We start from the raw sequence: 18665 nt of genomic DNA, 5'->3' as shown, positions 1-18665 counted from the left end.
AGACATAAGTGAGGGTCTGTCGAGATAGAAATGAAGCGCTAAAATATCGGTTACACACAAGGCACGTCTGGTGTCCATCATTTTTAAACTGAAAGCGGCAGAGGAAAATGTCTTGTACTGAAAATTTTTTTCTCTGCCGCTTTCAATTTTCAGGGGACACCTTGATTTAAAGGGTCTGCACAGTACTAGCATTCATCCAGGTTATATCTTGACATACCAGTATATTTTTATGTTAAAAAAATGCTTTGTTTGGAAATAACTTTTGAGTTAAATATTCTTAGTAAATACTACATATTTATTAGCCAAACCCTTCTTACTGGATTGTCAGTTCTTTGAATCCCCAAAACCTATTAGCAGCACTTTAGCATGTCACTGCAGTATTACTATTGCAAGGTTGAAGTGTTGTATTGGCTGGGGCTCTGACTATGTGGGAAGTTTGAGATCCTATAGCATAGTGATATATGATTTTTTTCAATCCTAGTACTTGATTTTACAAGCACAGGCCTTAACAGTGTTGGGGTTGTTAAAGAGTGATACACAGTCTGCCACATTACACACATTCCATTAAAACATATATATAGTATAGTAGCACCACATGACTAAGCAAATGGTTATTATAATTCTGCTAATTATAATATGGACACGCAGATGAGTCAGGTAATACTTCTGATAATAGTTCTAGTCTGGGACACGCACAAGAATGCACCCAGCTGGTTTTACAGATAGGGTTATATATAGGATTACACAATGTATAATCAGGGGTATGTGTGGGGGTTTATCGAGCTTGGGACCCATGGTATTCTGGGTAAATGCTATCCACTATTATATATCATATTATAGGGATTGTGATTTTTAGTTTTTTTTGTTAGGAAGGTTAGTGAGCCTGCTTACCTTGATGTACAAGGGGAGTGAAGGTAAACGTGTCTGTTCCAGTAACACAGAATAGCTACTGTAGCACAAATTAATAAAAAAAAAAGTTTATGTTGGCTAGATAGAAAGATGTCTCGGAACACAGAGGGGGCTTCACAGCTTGTGGCATATTGGTTTGCATTGCTATAGAGTGATGTCTATGCTGACCACTGTCTACTACCTAAAACACTTGCAGTACAATGGATATACAGTATGAGCTTCAGAACAGGACCATTGAGCAATGGAATGGTCAAGTCTCATAAACTGAACAGCAGTGAGACCTACTGTACACAATATTAGGTTTTAATGGTATGGCAGATCACTGTATGTATAGGTATACTATGTGTATGCAACACTGTTTTTGTTCCTTTTTAGACTTCAAACACCCATGGAAAAAAAATAAATTCTTTAGGGCACACCTTCCTACTATAGATTTTACTAAAAGACAAAAAATGGCCCAAGGACACAGATAATGTTGCATTAAGACATCTGGTCATCTTCCCAATCCGAGTGTTGTGGTCTCCTGGCTGGCTTCCAATGCACCCCTGGATGCCGTGAAACCACTGTAGGGAATTGCTGCCTCAGCTCCATCTCCAGTGGACTACTCTATACAAATAGTCATACTAAATGTCTTGTGTCACTCCTCTCATGAGCCAGGGCTATCACTCACCCTATGTATCACCAAATAAAAGATGCAAAAATTATTTGAACAACATGAACAAAAAAAATTATATTCTTCAAAAGCGCACATACCAAAGAAAAAACAAAAAAAAATCTGAAAATGTATCCAGGCATGAACCAGGAAAATTGAATGCCCTAGTCAAAAAGTGGTTAATTAAATGTTAAAAAGACAGTTTTGCTAAAAGTTATCTTATGTGTTTTTGTTTTTCAGTTTTGCCTTTTGGTCTGCAGTGTATGCACATTTTTCATTCTGTTGGGAAGCTACATTCCTGGAGTTGTTCTCTCCTATTTCTTATGTAAGTACTAACAGTATGCACATGAAAGGTGCTATGTATAGTGGATATTATGGAGCAATACACATCTGTATAGGAGAAACACATGAGATGCCAGTTTACATGCTCTACAGATGTTCTTTTTTCATACTTTGCGTCACTAAATCATATTTGTTAATAACTGCACTAACATTGATGACACTGGAACAGTTTCTTATAAAATAAGTATATTCTTAGATTTTTCTTATTTTTAACATACTTCTACCAATGAGTTGTTTAGTCTGTTTTTATGTAAATAAAGCTTTAGAGTACTGAAAGTCTGCAAATCTCTAATATACTTTGCAGTAAATTCTCAACAGGGACTTGGGGACTAAAAATGTGCTACTCACACAGGTGTAAGAGAGCTATTAAACACTAAGGGTCCATTCACACGGAGGAAAATGGCACTTTATTTGGCCTCCCGTTGATTTCAATGGGATCTGCTGGCTTTTTTTTTCCACTAGTGGAATCTTCTAGCGGAATTTTCCATGCTGAAAAAAAACCCTCCCACTGATTTCAATGGGTTCTGCTACCTTTTTTTTCCACTAGTGGAAATTCAGCGCCAAATAAAGCGTCATTTTCGGAAATTCAGCACCAAATGAAGCATCATTTTCCTCCATGTGAATGGACCCTTAAAGGACATGTACAGGCCCAAACACTTATTGTCTTAATGAGGGTAGGTTCACACCTGTACCCAGTCTCCGCTTTCGGGTTTCTGTCTTCTGCCAAGAGAAACTGGACAGGAGACGGATACCCGACGGTCAGTTTTCAAACCCATTCACTTGAATGGGTTTGCAAAGTGACCGCCCGTGAGCGCCTTCTATCTCTCCGTGGCAAAACTGTTTGTTTTTTTTAACCGGACACAAAGTCGGACATGCAGGAGAGGCACAAGACGCTCATGGGTGATCACTTTACAAACCCATTCAAGTGAATGAGTTTGAAAACTGACCGTCAGGTGTCTGTCTCCTGTCCAGTTTATCTCGGCAGAAGACGGAAACCCAAAATTGGAGACTGGGCGCTGGCGTGAACCCGCCCTAAGCTATGGTTATGTGTCCAAATGCTGGGAGCCCCATATAGTTATAATGATAAAAGAGTCACCATTCTACAATAAGGAGGATCAGAAAAATCACACCACATCTTACAAACCCGCTCTTGAGGTCTGCATCAAATTATAATTATCCACTTTTGTCTACAGTATAACAAAATTCTACTTGTATCCAGTGTTTGTAAGATAATGTACAATTGCAAAAGTAAAATTGAGAAAAAGTTACTAGAACGTTGTTATAAATGTTTGTTTTTATATTTTTGCAGTATTGTGTGCCTTTGTGTGTCCGTTATTAAAATGCAATGAAATGGGACAGAAATTGTGCAGCAAGTTGAAGCCAGTTCTGCAGAAACTGGTCTGTTGGTTGCAGTTATTTGTGAGCCTGTGGATGAAAGCCAAATCCAGTAAGTGTATTGTATGGTCTGTAGTCCCATACCCCTCACTCTGCAAAACACTACACACTCAGCCACTTTTCAGATTTTCATTTTCTATTTTTTAAGCCAAAGCCAAAAATGGTTTTAGAAAAAGCGTGAAATATAATGAGGCCCCACGTTGCGGTAAAGCTACTTTTTTGCAGATTTTGCTGTGTTTTTTTGAGCCATGGTCTGGAGCGGATTTAATAAAAGAAAAAAGTATAAGGGAGCCTTCACACGGAGTTTACGCTCCACTCATTCTGAATGTAAACTCGTTCAGAATGAGCAGCGTTAAAACAGATGCCATTGATTTCTATGAGTGCAGGCATACGCGCGTATCACATTTAAAGCAATAGGTAAAAAAAAAAAAAGTCTCCCATTGACCATTAGGACCACCATAAAGAGTGGAAGTATGTAGGATGGGATTTTGAATCAACCCCCTCTATAGGCTCATTAATACCTCTTTACCTTCCTTGCAGTATATCAATGGCAATCCTAATAAATATTCCTTTTGATTCTATATGTAAGTTTGAGCTATAGAGCCGAATGGACATCTCCTCATAGACCTTTTCTTTGACCATCAATTACACAGGTGGGTAATGGTGCGATATCGCATGGTCTATAGAGGAATGGAGAAGGGATGAGGAGCTAATGATGATAAAGTGCTGGTCACGGATAGTGATTGAATTAAAGACCACCAGTGAAAATAGAGTACTGAAGAGAGAATCCTCATGCTTTTATCCTCTCGAAGTTTAAAACTTACAATTACCCTTGGCCTCTTTTTGCTACTTATGATAAAAGGAAAGCGCTGGTAAATCAGAGCTCTGCGGGAAGGATAGACACGCCCACTCAGAGGTTTTCTCCTGATCTAGGGACGTTCCGCGGGGTGATTGGTGGAAGTCCTGATGACGTTGATGGGGGTGTGCCCATATGAGCGCACTGGGTTTATTTAAACCCCAGCGAGTGTAGCAGTCGGCATTTGACATTAAGTACTGGCTCCCACCATCGGGGAGTCGGGAAATGCAGTTTTAACCGCAAGATCTTTATTTTTTTTATGACATCTCAATGATATATCCTCTCCTGATGAGAATTGACTGGTTTGAAACGCGTAGAGAGTAAATGTTACCAATTTATCCTTAGTGTACCTCCGTAGCCTTTTATAATTAGGAACGGCAGGGAGTTTTCAATAGGTGTTAAACAGGCTCTAGGGGTCAACCTAGGTGACTATCATATGGGAGTAGGTTGCAGTGGTGGGGGACGGTGACACAGTGATTTAGTTGGAGTTAAAAGGTCCATTAGAAACACTAAATTACTGAACAGGTTGGACCCACCGCTCCCTAAAATCCCTAGAATATTAATACTAAACATTGGAGTTACACAGGTGGATTCATAATTATCTAGTGATCCCCGGGATGTTTCTTTAATTATTTAATATGTTTAAGGTTTTAGCCCTAGGAGGCTTTGCATGTTTTTAGCTGACTATATTAAAAGTTATGTTTTATTCTGATTTTTATGAGGTAATGTTAATTGCAGCAGCTTAGTACCCAGAAGATTAGATATTTGTATTGTATTTTATGCACCAAGATAAACAAAATAGTGACTTAAATACTTTTCTATGTATTTCCGTATTTCTCAGAAAAAGAGATAGAAACAATTACAGCAGAAGAGGACAGTGAATTGGAGCTTTCTGCATTGTGCCCTCAGGTGACCAATTTATTTATTTTTTTTATAACTGGGGGTCTGGTTTTACAGTGGTCTGCCATGGGTTAAAGGAACCCAGGGTACTCAAGAAATAGAATATTTGATGTGTAGCGTAGGACCATCTGAGATTCATGATTCCAGATTTGTTTCTGGAAATATTACTGTATTGATATACAGTAAAATATAATGACCCAGTACTTCTGCAATATATCCCACCAATATTTTGGCATATATGTGACACACTATATATAGGGCACAATGCCAAGGAGGATGGCATTGGGGGATCTTGTGGCTGACACTATTAAGGAATCACTGTTTATGGGGTCATGTTAGTAGGAGATACGTCACTTATTTGCCATTCTTGTTTTGTAGATCAGTCCAGAAACAGTAGCTAAAGAACTATCAGTTTCTGGAACAGAACCATCTGACTTGTCCTGGACAGACAATGGAACATTCAACCTCTCAGAAGGGTACACTCCACAGACCGACACATCAGATGGTATGACACATACAGCATTACAGTCTCCAAGAATAAAAAACATTGCTATACTAATAAAGTCATGTAAAAATAACAAGAAACAAATAAGAGTTACTCTACTTAGGTAACCTGTTCATCCTTTCCAAAGGTTATCTTCCTACTTTCAGCTAAACAACCAAATCTGTCAGATCCTTTCATGCTGTATCCCAACATAATCTATTTATATTTCTACTGTAAATGAATCATCCAAAATGTCTTTGGTGACTATTTACCTTCCCGAATCATATACAAGTTTGTAATATACTTTGGAGCAGATGTATCAAAACCAATGCAAATAAGAAGTGGAATAATTTTCCATGGCAGTGACTTAAGTTGCTGCTTTCATTTTGACCTCCCATGTTTTTGAAAATACAGCTTTTCCACTGCACAATTTTCTGTAATGTGTGGATGGGATTAGCCAGAATCCCAACCACTTTGCACGTACTGTAAAATGCAGCGTTTTTGCTATGACATTTACACCTCAGCGAAAATGCTGCCATTGTTTTCAATGGGAGCCAGTACCATATACGCGACGCTATTTTGCGGCCGCCACAAAATCACGGCCGCAAAATAGCGCCGCGTATACGGTACCGGCTTCCATTGAAAACAATGGGAGCGTATACGGCCCACAAAAGCTCCCGCGGCATCTACGTGCCACATTACGTGCCAAAATACATCGTGTGAACCCGGCCTAAGGCCACTACATAGCAAGCTGCAGCTAAAAAGCACTGCGGGAAAAACCACGGTAGAAAACTTTGCTTTTTTTCCCACAAGGCTTTTCACAGAATGTTGGTAGAGTTTTCCTTTACGGACATGAGGGGTCAAATAGATTAGGAAACTAGTCCTGCTTTTATTTGCACCAGTTTGGATACATCAGCCCTCAGGGAGCTCTGTTTGTTGTCAGTAAATGAAAACATGAATTTGCTTTATACCCAGACTGTGAATAACTTTCCACCATAAGTTGCTTACAGAGCTGTATCCTTCATTACAGTGTATGACAGTGGCGTGAGATGGCTTTGGGAAGTGATAGACTCCCTTTAATTTAATCAAAAAAGTCCATCAGTCCATTACGAATCTGTCCTTCCTACTTCTCCATACACAGACACTTTCAGTTCCGCTAGTCCTACATGTGCTTTTAGGGTGCATTCACACTGAGTAAACGCTAGCTTATTTTGTAGAGTAAAATTACACTTGTAAATTTTGCTATCCCATTGACTTCAATGACATTTTACAGGCGTATTTTTACAGGCGTATTTTTTACAGGCGTATTTTTACACTTGTAAAAAAATATCATTGAAGTCAATGGGATAGCAAAATTTACGAGTGTAATTTTACTCTACAAAATAAGCTAGCGTTTACTCAGTGTGAATGCACCCTTAGAGGGGACAGGAGACTAAGCTGCTTATTTCCCAGGCAACAAAGGATTGACTTGATAAGGTTCATCATGTCTGATTCTTCATTCCTCAGACATTATTGGTTAGGAGATAGCTGGCCAGTCTCCCCAGAATCAGCAGGTTCTCATATGTGTAAGGGGCCTATATATTTATTGCTTTTATTGGTGATGCAGCACCTTTAGTTAAGGAAGCAGATGCTTTTTCTCATGGCTGATGATGAAGCAGTTTCGCTAAGAAAAATAGTTAACAAAAAGTAGTAAAACAGGAACATAGTTTTGTTTTGTTTTTTAACTAAGAGTTTCATTGTTTCTTTATTTCAAACATACTGTTGAAATCTGTACATTTTTATAACTATTGGTGTTTAATGCAGATCTTGACAGACCAAGTGAAGAGGAGGCATTTTGTAGAGACCTAACTGAATTCCCATCTCCAGAAAATGGTTCGGGATCCAATGATGAAGACTCTAGTATAGGGATACCTACAACGCTAAAGAGAAAGCATGGCAAAGGGCATGAATCTAGTGCTGAAAAGTGTTCAGCAGCGGCGCTGTCTCTACTTCTGGGCAGTGAGCAGCCATTTAGCCTAGTCACTGGTGTGGCTGGAGAGGCCATCACAGCTGCCGTCACAGCCGCCATCACTGACCAGTTACAGTCAGCCTTGCTCAGTTCACAGCCTCCAGCTGCCACCTTGCCTGAGGATACTGACATAGAGGAAGCTGATGACTTTGAACTTTTGGACCAGTCAGAGCTGGAAGATATAGATGATGAAGTAGGACATTCATCAAGCCAAGAATCAGAGGGCAAGAAGCCATCTTCAGGATTTCTCTCCAGTCTACTTGGGGGTCATTAATATTTAAGAATTTCCACTCCATATATATATATATATATATATATATATATATATATCATAGATTGTGAGGCTGAACAACCCATAAACCTCACAGAAGAAATCAAAAGAGTACAAGAAAGTAAAATAGTAAAGCAGCAAAATAAATCAGAAGAATTGTGAATGCTGAAGCTTTAAGTATTGCGCCCATAGAATGTGTTGTCACTTTAGGCCCAAATGGACTATTGCAGAAACTTCAGCTGTTCCACAGGCTGTATTCTCACTGCGTCTTGATTTGTCGCATGGAGTTGTGTGTGTATATACATGGCAAGTATGAGCCATACTTGTTATAGTAGAGGTAAAAGAAACAAACGTTAAGATATGTTTGCCTTTTTACTTGTGCATTACAAGGTTTACAAACTGATGGCCTTGCTCTCTTATAAGCAGTGATGTCTATCTAGCCAGAGATAGTAATAGCAGAATATTGTGAAGACTAAAAACTCTAATGTTAGATTTCTCTAGTTACTTGCCAGTGCCAGCTCTCCTTAAGCAGACAGTTTGGTTATCTTTGCACTTTAAAACATTAGACAGGTCATGATATCTATGGCGAGAAGACACCCTAAAATTCTACAATATCTTTCATGAAATTCTGTGTGTCAGTAATAAAATGATATAACAAATCAGAGTTTTCTCATATAGGGTACCCTGGGCATAGTGCCTTTAACACATTAGATTACATATGAATTGAACATACAGTTAATGTATGAATTGACTATGGAACAGTATATACAATATTCCAGTTAGCATTCAATCTAAACAGTCCAATTACTAGAATTAGCACATAACAATTATCCATCACTCTATTTCAGAAGTTATTCTGAACATCTCAGTGTGGGGTGAACATCTATGGTAATTTCCAGAAGTATCGAGAATAGTTTGCCATAAGGCGGGAGAGTTATAGAGTCATTGATCCCTGTATCTGTAACAATTGATGGTTCACTGTCCATTAGAGGAGGTAAGCATCTTAAGTGTGATACCATAACAGGAATACTGTGCCCACATCTTCTCTGAATCACTTATAGCAAATGGGGCCATGTTACTACAGCCAAAAATTCTCTCAATGTGAGTTAAGTTACTGACCAAAATGACCAAAACTTTTCTTTACATTATTGGAAATGCATCTGACCTGCTTAGAAAAGAGCTTGTGATGACACGACATGATGATTTTTTCCAATACAAATTGCTCCCAATATTGCAAAATATTTTAATAAATCTACAATTAAAATCAGGTTAAAGAAGTACCTGTTTTGTATAAGTAGCCTTAGTCCGGGGTCCATGTGGTGTAATTGCTGCAGTTTGACCATGGCGTTTTACAGTCCCTTAAAAGTGGGTGGGATTCTAGCAAATCCATCTACACAGTGCAGAAAAATATGTGCAGGGGAAACACAGCATGCCAATTATACCTACGGAAACGCCAGCGGTTTCCCTATAGGTATAATTACAGCAGAAAGTCCGCAAACTAAATCTCTGCGTATTTTCTGTGAAAAGCGATGCAGCCCATTATGTGGGGCCTTAGCCTAAATCTTACAAAAAAAGATATTCAGTCTACAGTCATAGAGTTATCATTATACAGCTATATACAGCATTATACATGTTTAGGCAAACTTCTCAAATTACCATTTAAAACTTAAGAGGTTGTTCTATCAATATACTGTAAATGGCATTAACTAAACTGAATATGTATTTTACAGTGACTGTGTAAAGTATTGTTATTAGAAACAATGGAGCAGATTCATGAAGACTGGTGTTACCAGTATTCTTAGCATCAGTGGAGGGTTTGCCGAATGACAAATATATGATGATGTGCACACCTTCTTATAAATGTTGCACATCTTCCATTGTACTGCGCATTGTGACAGGGGGAGATTATCACTACATTTCTCTATCACCAGCCAGCTTTTTGGGGAAGTGGCAGAAGTGGTGCAGAAGTATGACACCTATTTGCAAAATTGTGACCCCAGAAAATTGCCATGCAAGGCATGATAAATCTACCCCAATGTTTCTACACAGATATAGTATAATCATCTGCAGCACTTATAGCAATAAAAAGTAGATATCCTAATATGGACTCCAAGCAGTTGGATTAACATTCACCACTTCATTCTGCTCAATTCTGTACAGTACAGAGTGGTAAGGTGCTTATGTAATTGCTTTTACATCCCATTGCTATCCCATGCTTTACATCTATTGTTATAAATGCTGCTTCCCATGCTGGACTTTTTCTGAAAAGCAGATATAAAGCTTATGTCTAAAATTATATCCCTGCAACAATATTGCAGTATTTATGAAGGAAACATTTTTAATAACAATACTTTGAGTATGCAATTTAGAGTTGATTTGTAGTTTATTTATTGTCATTTATATTGCTAGCACAATCCCATAGAACCAAATATGTCCACCATGCTCTACTTAAGGCTAGGGCTGCATGTCTTGTGCAACGTGTCTGAGACTTACCAATTTTACTTCTTTGATTTGCCAAATTGCAGACAAGTTGCAAGCAAGTCACCTTCATATGTGACTAGCAACCGCCAATTAAACAGTTTGGGATTGATGGCAAAAGTTCCTTCACAATCGCAGTAGTTCATGTGTTTCAGTACATAGACAATCATTAGATGAAATGTCAAAATGCCACATTACAATTTTCGTTTTTTGTGCAACACATAGTGCCATGTAACCCTAGCCCAATTCCATTGCCTTTAGGTTGGGAAGAAGATGCAGCATCTTATATCACTGTTTTCTGTGGTTTTTAGGCAGATCAGATGCTATTACCTACTGTTATTAGATCTTATACTGCTTAAAGAGAATCTTTCACCACCTCCAACAAGCCTAGTTCTTTACATCCTTTAACACCTGCTGGCCCACTGATTCTGGCACATCTGAATTTTCTTCTGTAGCCCCCACTATAATCAGTGCTGTTAGTTTTGGTGCTTGATATCCTATTTAGGCTCAGCGGTGTCAGAAAGGAGTAGCCAAGGAGTGTGATGCTGAGGGCTGACACTGGCTGCCTCCAATTGTAGCTCTGACTCACTCCGCTCTGCCTGACACTGCCCTTCCGACATTACAGAGATTAAACAGCACATCAAAACTAACTGCACTTGTTACTCGGGAACAGTCGGGGCTACAGAGAAAATTCCAACTGTGCTGAAATAAGTGGAGTGGCACCTTAAAGATGATAAAACTTGAATTGTTGGAGGTGGTAAAAGGTCATCTTTAAGGTTTTATTTTAATACAATCATTTTCAACACTTTCATTCACTCTTGGCAAAAACTTGTTTGTTCCCCCTCACTCACAAATTAAGGCGGTATTAGCAACTGCTTCATTAATGGCTTCTATCACAGGTTCAGTACAGCATGTAGCACTGTTACTCACTTCAAAATGGCATCCAATGGGCTCCATTAAAAAAGATGGATGCCCTAATTGGCAGGTCCAGCAAAGCATCATGGCTTCAGTTATGAATAGAAACTAATTCAAGTACAAATTTCCATATGCTGGTTTGGTGGCCCCATCATTTGCTTGGCGTATTCTATCAATACAGTGGTTGGGCAGCTAGTCTGTTTTTTCATGCCAACTGAGTACATAGTACATAGTAGTGAAGCATGCACACGTGTAGCCAGGTCCATAGCGCCGCGTATACAATCCACGCTCCCATTGAAATCAATGGGAGCATATACGGCCCGCAAAAGCTCCTGCGGCGTGTGAATACACCCTAACTCAGAAGAAGCCTGAGCCTGAAACCTACTCCAGCAAGCAGCTGGAGTAGATTTAAGGAGCTAGTGGGTAGTAATCTTGAATGTGTCTCGGGCTATCAAGGCTCCACATTTAGTGGTTATCCCTGCCAATTGCACACTCACCTGGTGTGGGTGTGAAAAGAGGAGGAAAAAAAGCACAATTTTTAATACAAATCTGCCATGCACCAAAAATTGGGCCTTTTCCCCTGCTCATGTACTATACATTCAATTTCTCCAGGAGCTTTTGTGATGTCAGTTACCAATGCCTGTTTCTGCATTAATTTCATTATGTAAAGCTGACAGTAAACGTACATTCACATGCATCTTGCTACAGAATCAATGCATGGATTTTTGGACAGAAAATCTGCAACACAATACAGTAACAGCAAAATGGATGTGTTCTAAACAAATCTTATTAACACAGAAACTGACCAACAGTGCAGATATCTAACACGGATGATTTGTTGGGGATTTTGTCACAGGATACCCACAAATCCACATTATTGTACAATAATTTATTTTTTTTTAATAAAAAAAAAATATTTAGTTGCCCTCCCAGTCTTCCAATCTCCTGCTACCCCTCTGGTTATGCTAGCCTTGTTCATTGCTCTCTGCCTCTGTAGCCTGGTCTGTAGCAATGATGTGTCATGTAGACGTGACCACTACAACCATTCACTGGCATCCAGGGTACAGAAACTGTTGGGGAGTAAGCCTAGCATTATCAAGGGAGCCTCAGAATGTCAGCAAAGTGTGTTTCCCTTTCTTTTTTCTTTATCTTAGTCAATCCCCATCTGCAAATCTCCAGAATGCACACAATTTGCGCTAGTGTGAACCTAGTGTTACCACACTGCTAGCAGGATTTCTACATTTATTGTATGATACAATGCATTCTGCTTGATATACAGAAACACATTGATCCTGAGCAAAACATTTAGGATTGTTTTATAGAAATAATTTAAGAAACCATGACCTGTTCCTGATCTATCGTAGGATGATCTCAGGTACTGATCAGTAGATCCTCCTGTCTTGCATTGCGATTGAAACCCTTTCGGAATTTCACATGTAAACATATAGTTTGCCATAGTAAGAATAAAGGTTTGTATCATTTGCCAAACTAGTAGAGTATTACTCAGAGATCTCATCTGAGACTGAACGCAACACTACAACCCAAAATCAAGAAAAAAGTTCATTCTAGCCCTATCCAAAGTCACAGAGTCCTCTAATTTTTCCTAATAGTAGAACTGACTCTGGGCATAGAGAAACATAGTCATTTCTAAAAATGCACTTTATTGTTTAAGAAAAAAACAATGATTTCATTCTCTTCTACGCCATGTTTATTTGTAGTTTGTGGAAACTGTTTCTAAGCAGTTGTCTGTTTTCCCATATTAATGCCATTAGAGCTAGCATATGTATGTGTACTGTATGTTGATTTGTTTTTATCTATGTATTTATTGTATCATTTGCTGAAGGATGCTCAGAACATGGAAATAAATGCACTTTCATATTTTACTGATTCGGTTGCTTAGTTTACCATAAGCGTAAGGATGAATATATTCAATGATTGAGAACAATTACAATGAATTAAATAAAATATTAAAGCATATAACACTGCCTTTTATTTCGGCTAATAACATGTCCCATGTCAGAAAATGAAAAATATGTATATGACAAATTTTATGGGATTAAACATCTTTTCCATGGACAGCTCAATCCTTGTCCATGAATTGTCTGGTATTATACAGACAGCTTTAAGCGGGACTGAACTGCAAAATCAGACATAGCCTGTGGACAAAAGTAGCACTGTTTTGGGAAAATTGCAGCAATGCTTTATCCAATCTCATAACTGCTTCAACATATTTTTTTGTTTATTTCAGATGCTATTGCATTTAGAAAAAAAAAAAAAGCTATGTTTCCACAACGAGGGGCCTCATGCTGAAGTCCCACATAGAGAATCCCCGCAAAAAAACAGACCGCAGCAAAAACACATCACTGTTTTTATCCGCAGCATTTTTCACAGAAAGTCAGCAAAGGAACATTGCACCTTTTATACGTATACAGAAAATGTCAGCATTTCCATAAGTACAATTGACAAGGCAGCGATTTTCAAAAACAAGGGGGTTTGACTTTGCATCTTTTCTGCTGCATATTTTTTCTTCTGCAATGTGAGGATGGGATCGCTACAGCCAACGAAATGTGTGTAGGGACAATGAGGTAACTTAATCAGAGTTAGATTGTTTACATCTCACTAAATAAGTCTCTTCTATCCCCGCTCTTGTACTGAAACACATTTTGCTGCTAAATATCAGGGTAAGGGTCCTCACTTCAGACCATACTGTCCCTGCAGTGCTGAGTTTGTACTTCCCAGCTTTAGACGCTGACTCTCTGTTTGCAGACTTACACCTTTTGATCTAGGCTACGAGCACTAGTGTATTTTGAGGTCTCAAAAAGTATTGAGACCAGAGACAGAGCGCACTGCTGGATAACGCCAATTCACATCCAATGTACATATTGCGAAGTAACTACTCTCTGTGGCAGGATTATATGTATGACAACTATTTACATGGACAGACTGTCAGTGCTGCAATTGACAGAACTGGGGGATTTGTCTTGTACAATAGGGGAACTATATCTGCAGCTTGCTAGAGCCTCCTATGAAGTACCACTAATTTATATTGTGACCTTGGCTTTTCCCTCTTGACCATTCTTCTGATTCCGATTTTGTACCTACTTGCTCATCTGGTTCCGACCCACCTGGCTAGTTTGAACACCCGTTTTTCTTGTCTGTCTTGTCTGCGTTTAGTGTTCAATTATTATAGGAAGGAAAGGTCACCCAGTTGTCCTCTACTGTTTAGGGTAGTTGAGGCAAGTAGGTAGGGACTGCGGGGTGGTAGCATTAGGGATCACCGTTTCCGTCCTTCCACTTCCTGCAGCAGCTACTGGGAAAGTGATTAACAGGCAATTCCCTAACAAGCAACCAGGCTATGCATCAATATGCTGGGTAAATTATTTAAGAAAGTAGCAAGTTTTTATATATATATATATATATATATATATACTGCAGACATTAGGCAACTGAGATGACATCTAGGTGAAAAGTCAGGTAAAACAGAATCCTTCTTCCTTGGGATCCATCTTCTCAGTCACACTCAGGGACCCTAGTGACCAATAATCCTGTAACATCTTGCTGCTGCTTAAGGTACTCTACTGTGTGGCTAGTCCAAGGGAAGAAGCAGTTAAAAAGGCTGCGGGGAGGACCCCAAGACAGAACCAGAGGCAAGAGCTAGGCCAAGCTACTGCTGAAAACTCATTTTATGTTGTTGACAGTTTAGGAGTTTGCCAACAAGTGAAATATTTGCATGCGCTGTATAGTGAGAGCCACAAATGAATTTTACTAATTGCCATTAAGCACCCCAGTTGGACAATACAAATGATTGACTTTCTATTCATCCTACTACACAAAACATGAAATAGTGGGTTGAGTGGGAGCAGCACAGCGTACCTGGACAACTCTACAGCACTGGTGACTTGTCACATTCATGTCTATGCCCAGACCCAAAATCCAGACTGCAGACTGCACCACTAAGAGAACAGGGGAAGGAGATTTTCCCTGACACTACGGCAGCTAGCTAGGCTCTGCCTGCGGGTGGTGGTCAGCTGTTCCCAAGCTAAGCCTTGGCCCCGACAACTCCTGGCTCTCTAACACGAAGGCCTAAATACGGCGAGAGCTACAAGAGGGTTAGGGACTGGGGATACTAAGGTGGTCATCCCTACAGAAACCAAGGTGCAGCTGCAGCCAAAACAAACAGGATGGGATGTGCTGGACAACAGACATACAGCACAACACAATACGCAACAAGAGAATAAGGAGAGGGACAGTGGAGAGGTGAGGAAAGAGTTAACACAGGACTGGGGCAAAACAAACTGGAACCCAAATCTCACAAATAACCAGATAGTGCCAGGCAAACAGAACTGAAGGACTGGGCAGAGTTGAAGTGTGGAGGGACAAACCAGACTCACACACAAGGCAACACTCACACCACTTCCTAGTCAGCTATAGTTCCAAAAACACTCCTCCTCCCTGAGCCACGAATTCTATGTTGGATACAACAAAACCGGCAACAAGTGAAGCCAGCCCTCCTCCTTATACAGGCCCCAGAAGCATCCGATAGGACAATGGTAACGACCAACACCTGAGGCTCAATCTAAAGAACCTCAAGTATACTCCGAAGGCCAATACCAAACGTACAAACAGATGGTCCCATGGCAAGTAAACCACCAGAAGACCACAGAACACCAGATCAAATCCCCACCAGAAAAACACACAACTTAAGGTTGTGACATGACCGAACTTAGTGAGTTATGCACTGACAGCCTCCTGCACTGTCTCTTACCTGAACTGATGCAGGATTGAGGAGACAGGTCTGAGTGGTAGAACAGAAAGACATACTGAGCATTATGTGCTTAAACTGAGGGCAGCTTTTGAGCCTTAAAGGTATTGTGCCATTACTGACACTTACGCTATGTTCACACTAGCGTTCGGGTCTCCGTTGTTCAGGTTTGCATAGAAGACGGACAGCCTGTCTGTTTAAAGTGGTTGTCTGGGATAAGATGAAATTTCAACAGTAATCGAAAAACACTTTCCCCTCCTACTTTCTGAATTACTTTAGCAAAATTGTATATCTACCCATATTCCTGGGGCAGTCATGTGACCACCCCAGGCACATTCTCTGATTATCTGGTGACGTCCCACTTTCCCATTTCCGGAAATGGAACATCACCAAAAGTCCCCCGCCCCATCATACTTACTTACCTTCATGTGATTTCCTGGGCGCAAATTGTCACTTTCTTCACTTCTGCCGATGCCTGCGCAATAGAGCCGTCTTCAGACGCCAGCAGAAGTGAAGGAAGATGTGAGATGTTAGCAGATTTGAAGAGGAGAACAAACCAGCCTCCCACGCCTGCGCAATAGAGCTGGAGCACTCATGCTCTATTGCGCAAGCGCCGGCAGAGGAGAACAGATGAATCTCCTGTGCCAACAAGATCCTGACAGGAGGATAGGTAAGTATAGTGGGGGGAGAAGTTAGTTAGCTAGGTAGGGCTATTAGTCTGCAAGCTATCAAGGGAAACTGGGAGGGGGTGTGGAATAGAGAGGGTGTGGGATAGAGAGGGGGAGGGAGAGGGGGATCTGAGTGAAGAGCCAAGCATCATGTAAGTTGTAGGGTAGTAGAGGAGGAAGCTACCCAGGTAAACAAATGCAGAATGATGCCAGAAGCTCCCAGAGAAACCCCTCAAAACACTGCTAAAGGCATTTGGGTGCGTTTATTAACTCATTAACCCTTTCACTGCCAAGGGTCTCTGGAAATTTTGCACCTCCAGTAGCCAGAGCAATTTTCACAGTTTTGAGATGGACAAATCAAATCTAAATTTCCACATTAAAAAAGCATCCAAACCCCCCATACCTATATATTTTCTTAAAGTAGACACCTGCAGCATTGTCTCAATGCCACTTGGTACTGTATCCGAACAGGCACCTTCATGCAATTTTGATTTAAAGTGAATGTTTTATGAAAAAATGCAAATAAATGTATATTAGTTGTTAAAAGCGGAAACCAAACAAAAAATTAAATGCACCAAACCTCCTAAAAATAAGAGTTCAACATGTGCAGAGTTCATACATATCACTATGGCCTGAACGTGTCTTCAGAAAATCGCTAGAACTGGAAGGAACTAAATTCTGCTTTGAAGCTGGAAATGCTAAAAAAGTATCATCCTATAAAATGTAGGGATTACACACCATGAAAAGTAAGTGAACCCCTAAAACCTACATATTTTTTGAAAGTAGACAACCTGAAGATTACAAATGTCTTAATGGGTCATTGATAGCCACATCCACCTTCATGCAACTTTGCGACCAACACAAATAATTTTTTGAAAAAACGCTAAAACACATATTTGCACCTAAAACTCATGTTCAATCTCACATTCATATACAAAATACTTTTAAAATAATAGCTTATGGTGTATACAATGTGTATATATACTATATGTACTGCAAACATCAACTACAACAAGAGCTCGGACTCCCAAAAACACGAATACAGAAGACAAGCAGGATTTTGCTGTTGTTCACTAATATGTTAAAAAGCTATACTGCACCTACCAAACTGTGACTGTGATACCAAAATCTAACTTTTTTCAGAGTACACAGCATACCGTATATAAAAACACTATTTAATAGTTTATATATACAACCTCCTTCATTCGACTTTGCTGCAAACAGAGATTGCTAGCAAAAATTGCGCAAAAATTCAAATTTGCCACTAAAGTGCGGCTCAAGAAATCCCTTTCTGCAAACATGATGTACTGTCCATAAAACTGTAATATGTGAGGAGTTCATACATACCACACATGTATATATTTACAGGGGCGGGTGTTAAAGAATCGCCAAAATCGCAGAAATGCGCCATCCCATTTTGTGCATGCAAATTAAATAGGACTTTACATAAAAATGTTATTTTCCATCCCCCTATAATAATTTTAGCAATCTATACGTTCATCTCTAGTGATAATCGTTATTACTATTATTTTAGTGTGTAACGGATATCACTAGAGACGTATTTTACTGTAGAAAGCTCAGGTATAGACAGGACAGGGATTGGGTGAAATGTAAACTTTATTTGCGACTTTATGTATATGTTGTGTAAGTGTTTGGTGCGACTTTTTTTTTTTTGGCTTGCGACCTCGACAATGGTAAACGTCTGGGTCACAGTGCCAACAAACTTCCTGGTTATGTTCAGGAGGTATAACATAAGAATACCCCACTAGTAAAGCTCAGGGGGGAATTACATTATAACTGTATGTGACAATCAGAGACAAATGTATAGTATACGCTCTGAATGGCAGGAGAGGGTTAATAGGGTTAATAGGGACAATAGAGTCCCTGCCACCCCCCTCCTGCTGTCACATACAAGTTATGCAGAGAGTCAGATTGTTTCACTGTCTCTCTCTCTCTGCTGGGCTGCTTCGTGTCCCTCTTCCTTTCTTGTTAGATCGCAAATTGCTTGCTTAGACAGGAGGGGGA

At 39.7% G+C, this 18665-nt stretch overlaps 1 protein-coding gene across 2 annotated transcripts in view; it reads left to right on the top strand.

Moving 5' to 3' along the window:
- The window catches only part of RETREG1 (reticulophagy regulator 1), an 83874-nt gene extending 70684 nt beyond the window's left edge, over positions 1-13190 (top strand). For both annotated transcript variants that reach the window (XM_075270982.1, XM_075270983.1), the window contains 5 exons: positions 1802-1886; positions 3213-3350; positions 4996-5063; positions 5433-5559; positions 7342-13190. In XM_075270982.1, the coding sequence (XP_075127083.1) occupies positions 1802-1886; positions 3213-3350; positions 4996-5063; positions 5433-5559; positions 7342-7820 (897 nt within the window). In that variant the 3' untranslated portion in view covers positions 7821-13190. The remainder of the gene's footprint in view (positions 1-1801; positions 1887-3212; positions 3351-4995; positions 5064-5432; positions 5560-7341) is intronic.
- Positions 13191-18665: the final 5475 nt, after the last annotated feature.

The sequence above is a fragment of the Leptodactylus fuscus genome, chromosome 4 (assembly GCF_031893055.1).
Source record: "Leptodactylus fuscus isolate aLepFus1 chromosome 4, aLepFus1.hap2, whole genome shotgun sequence".
NCBI classification, from domain to species: Eukaryota; Metazoa; Chordata; class Amphibia; order Anura; family Leptodactylidae; genus Leptodactylus; species Leptodactylus fuscus.
This window is presented reverse-complemented; position numbering and strand designations above follow the sequence as displayed.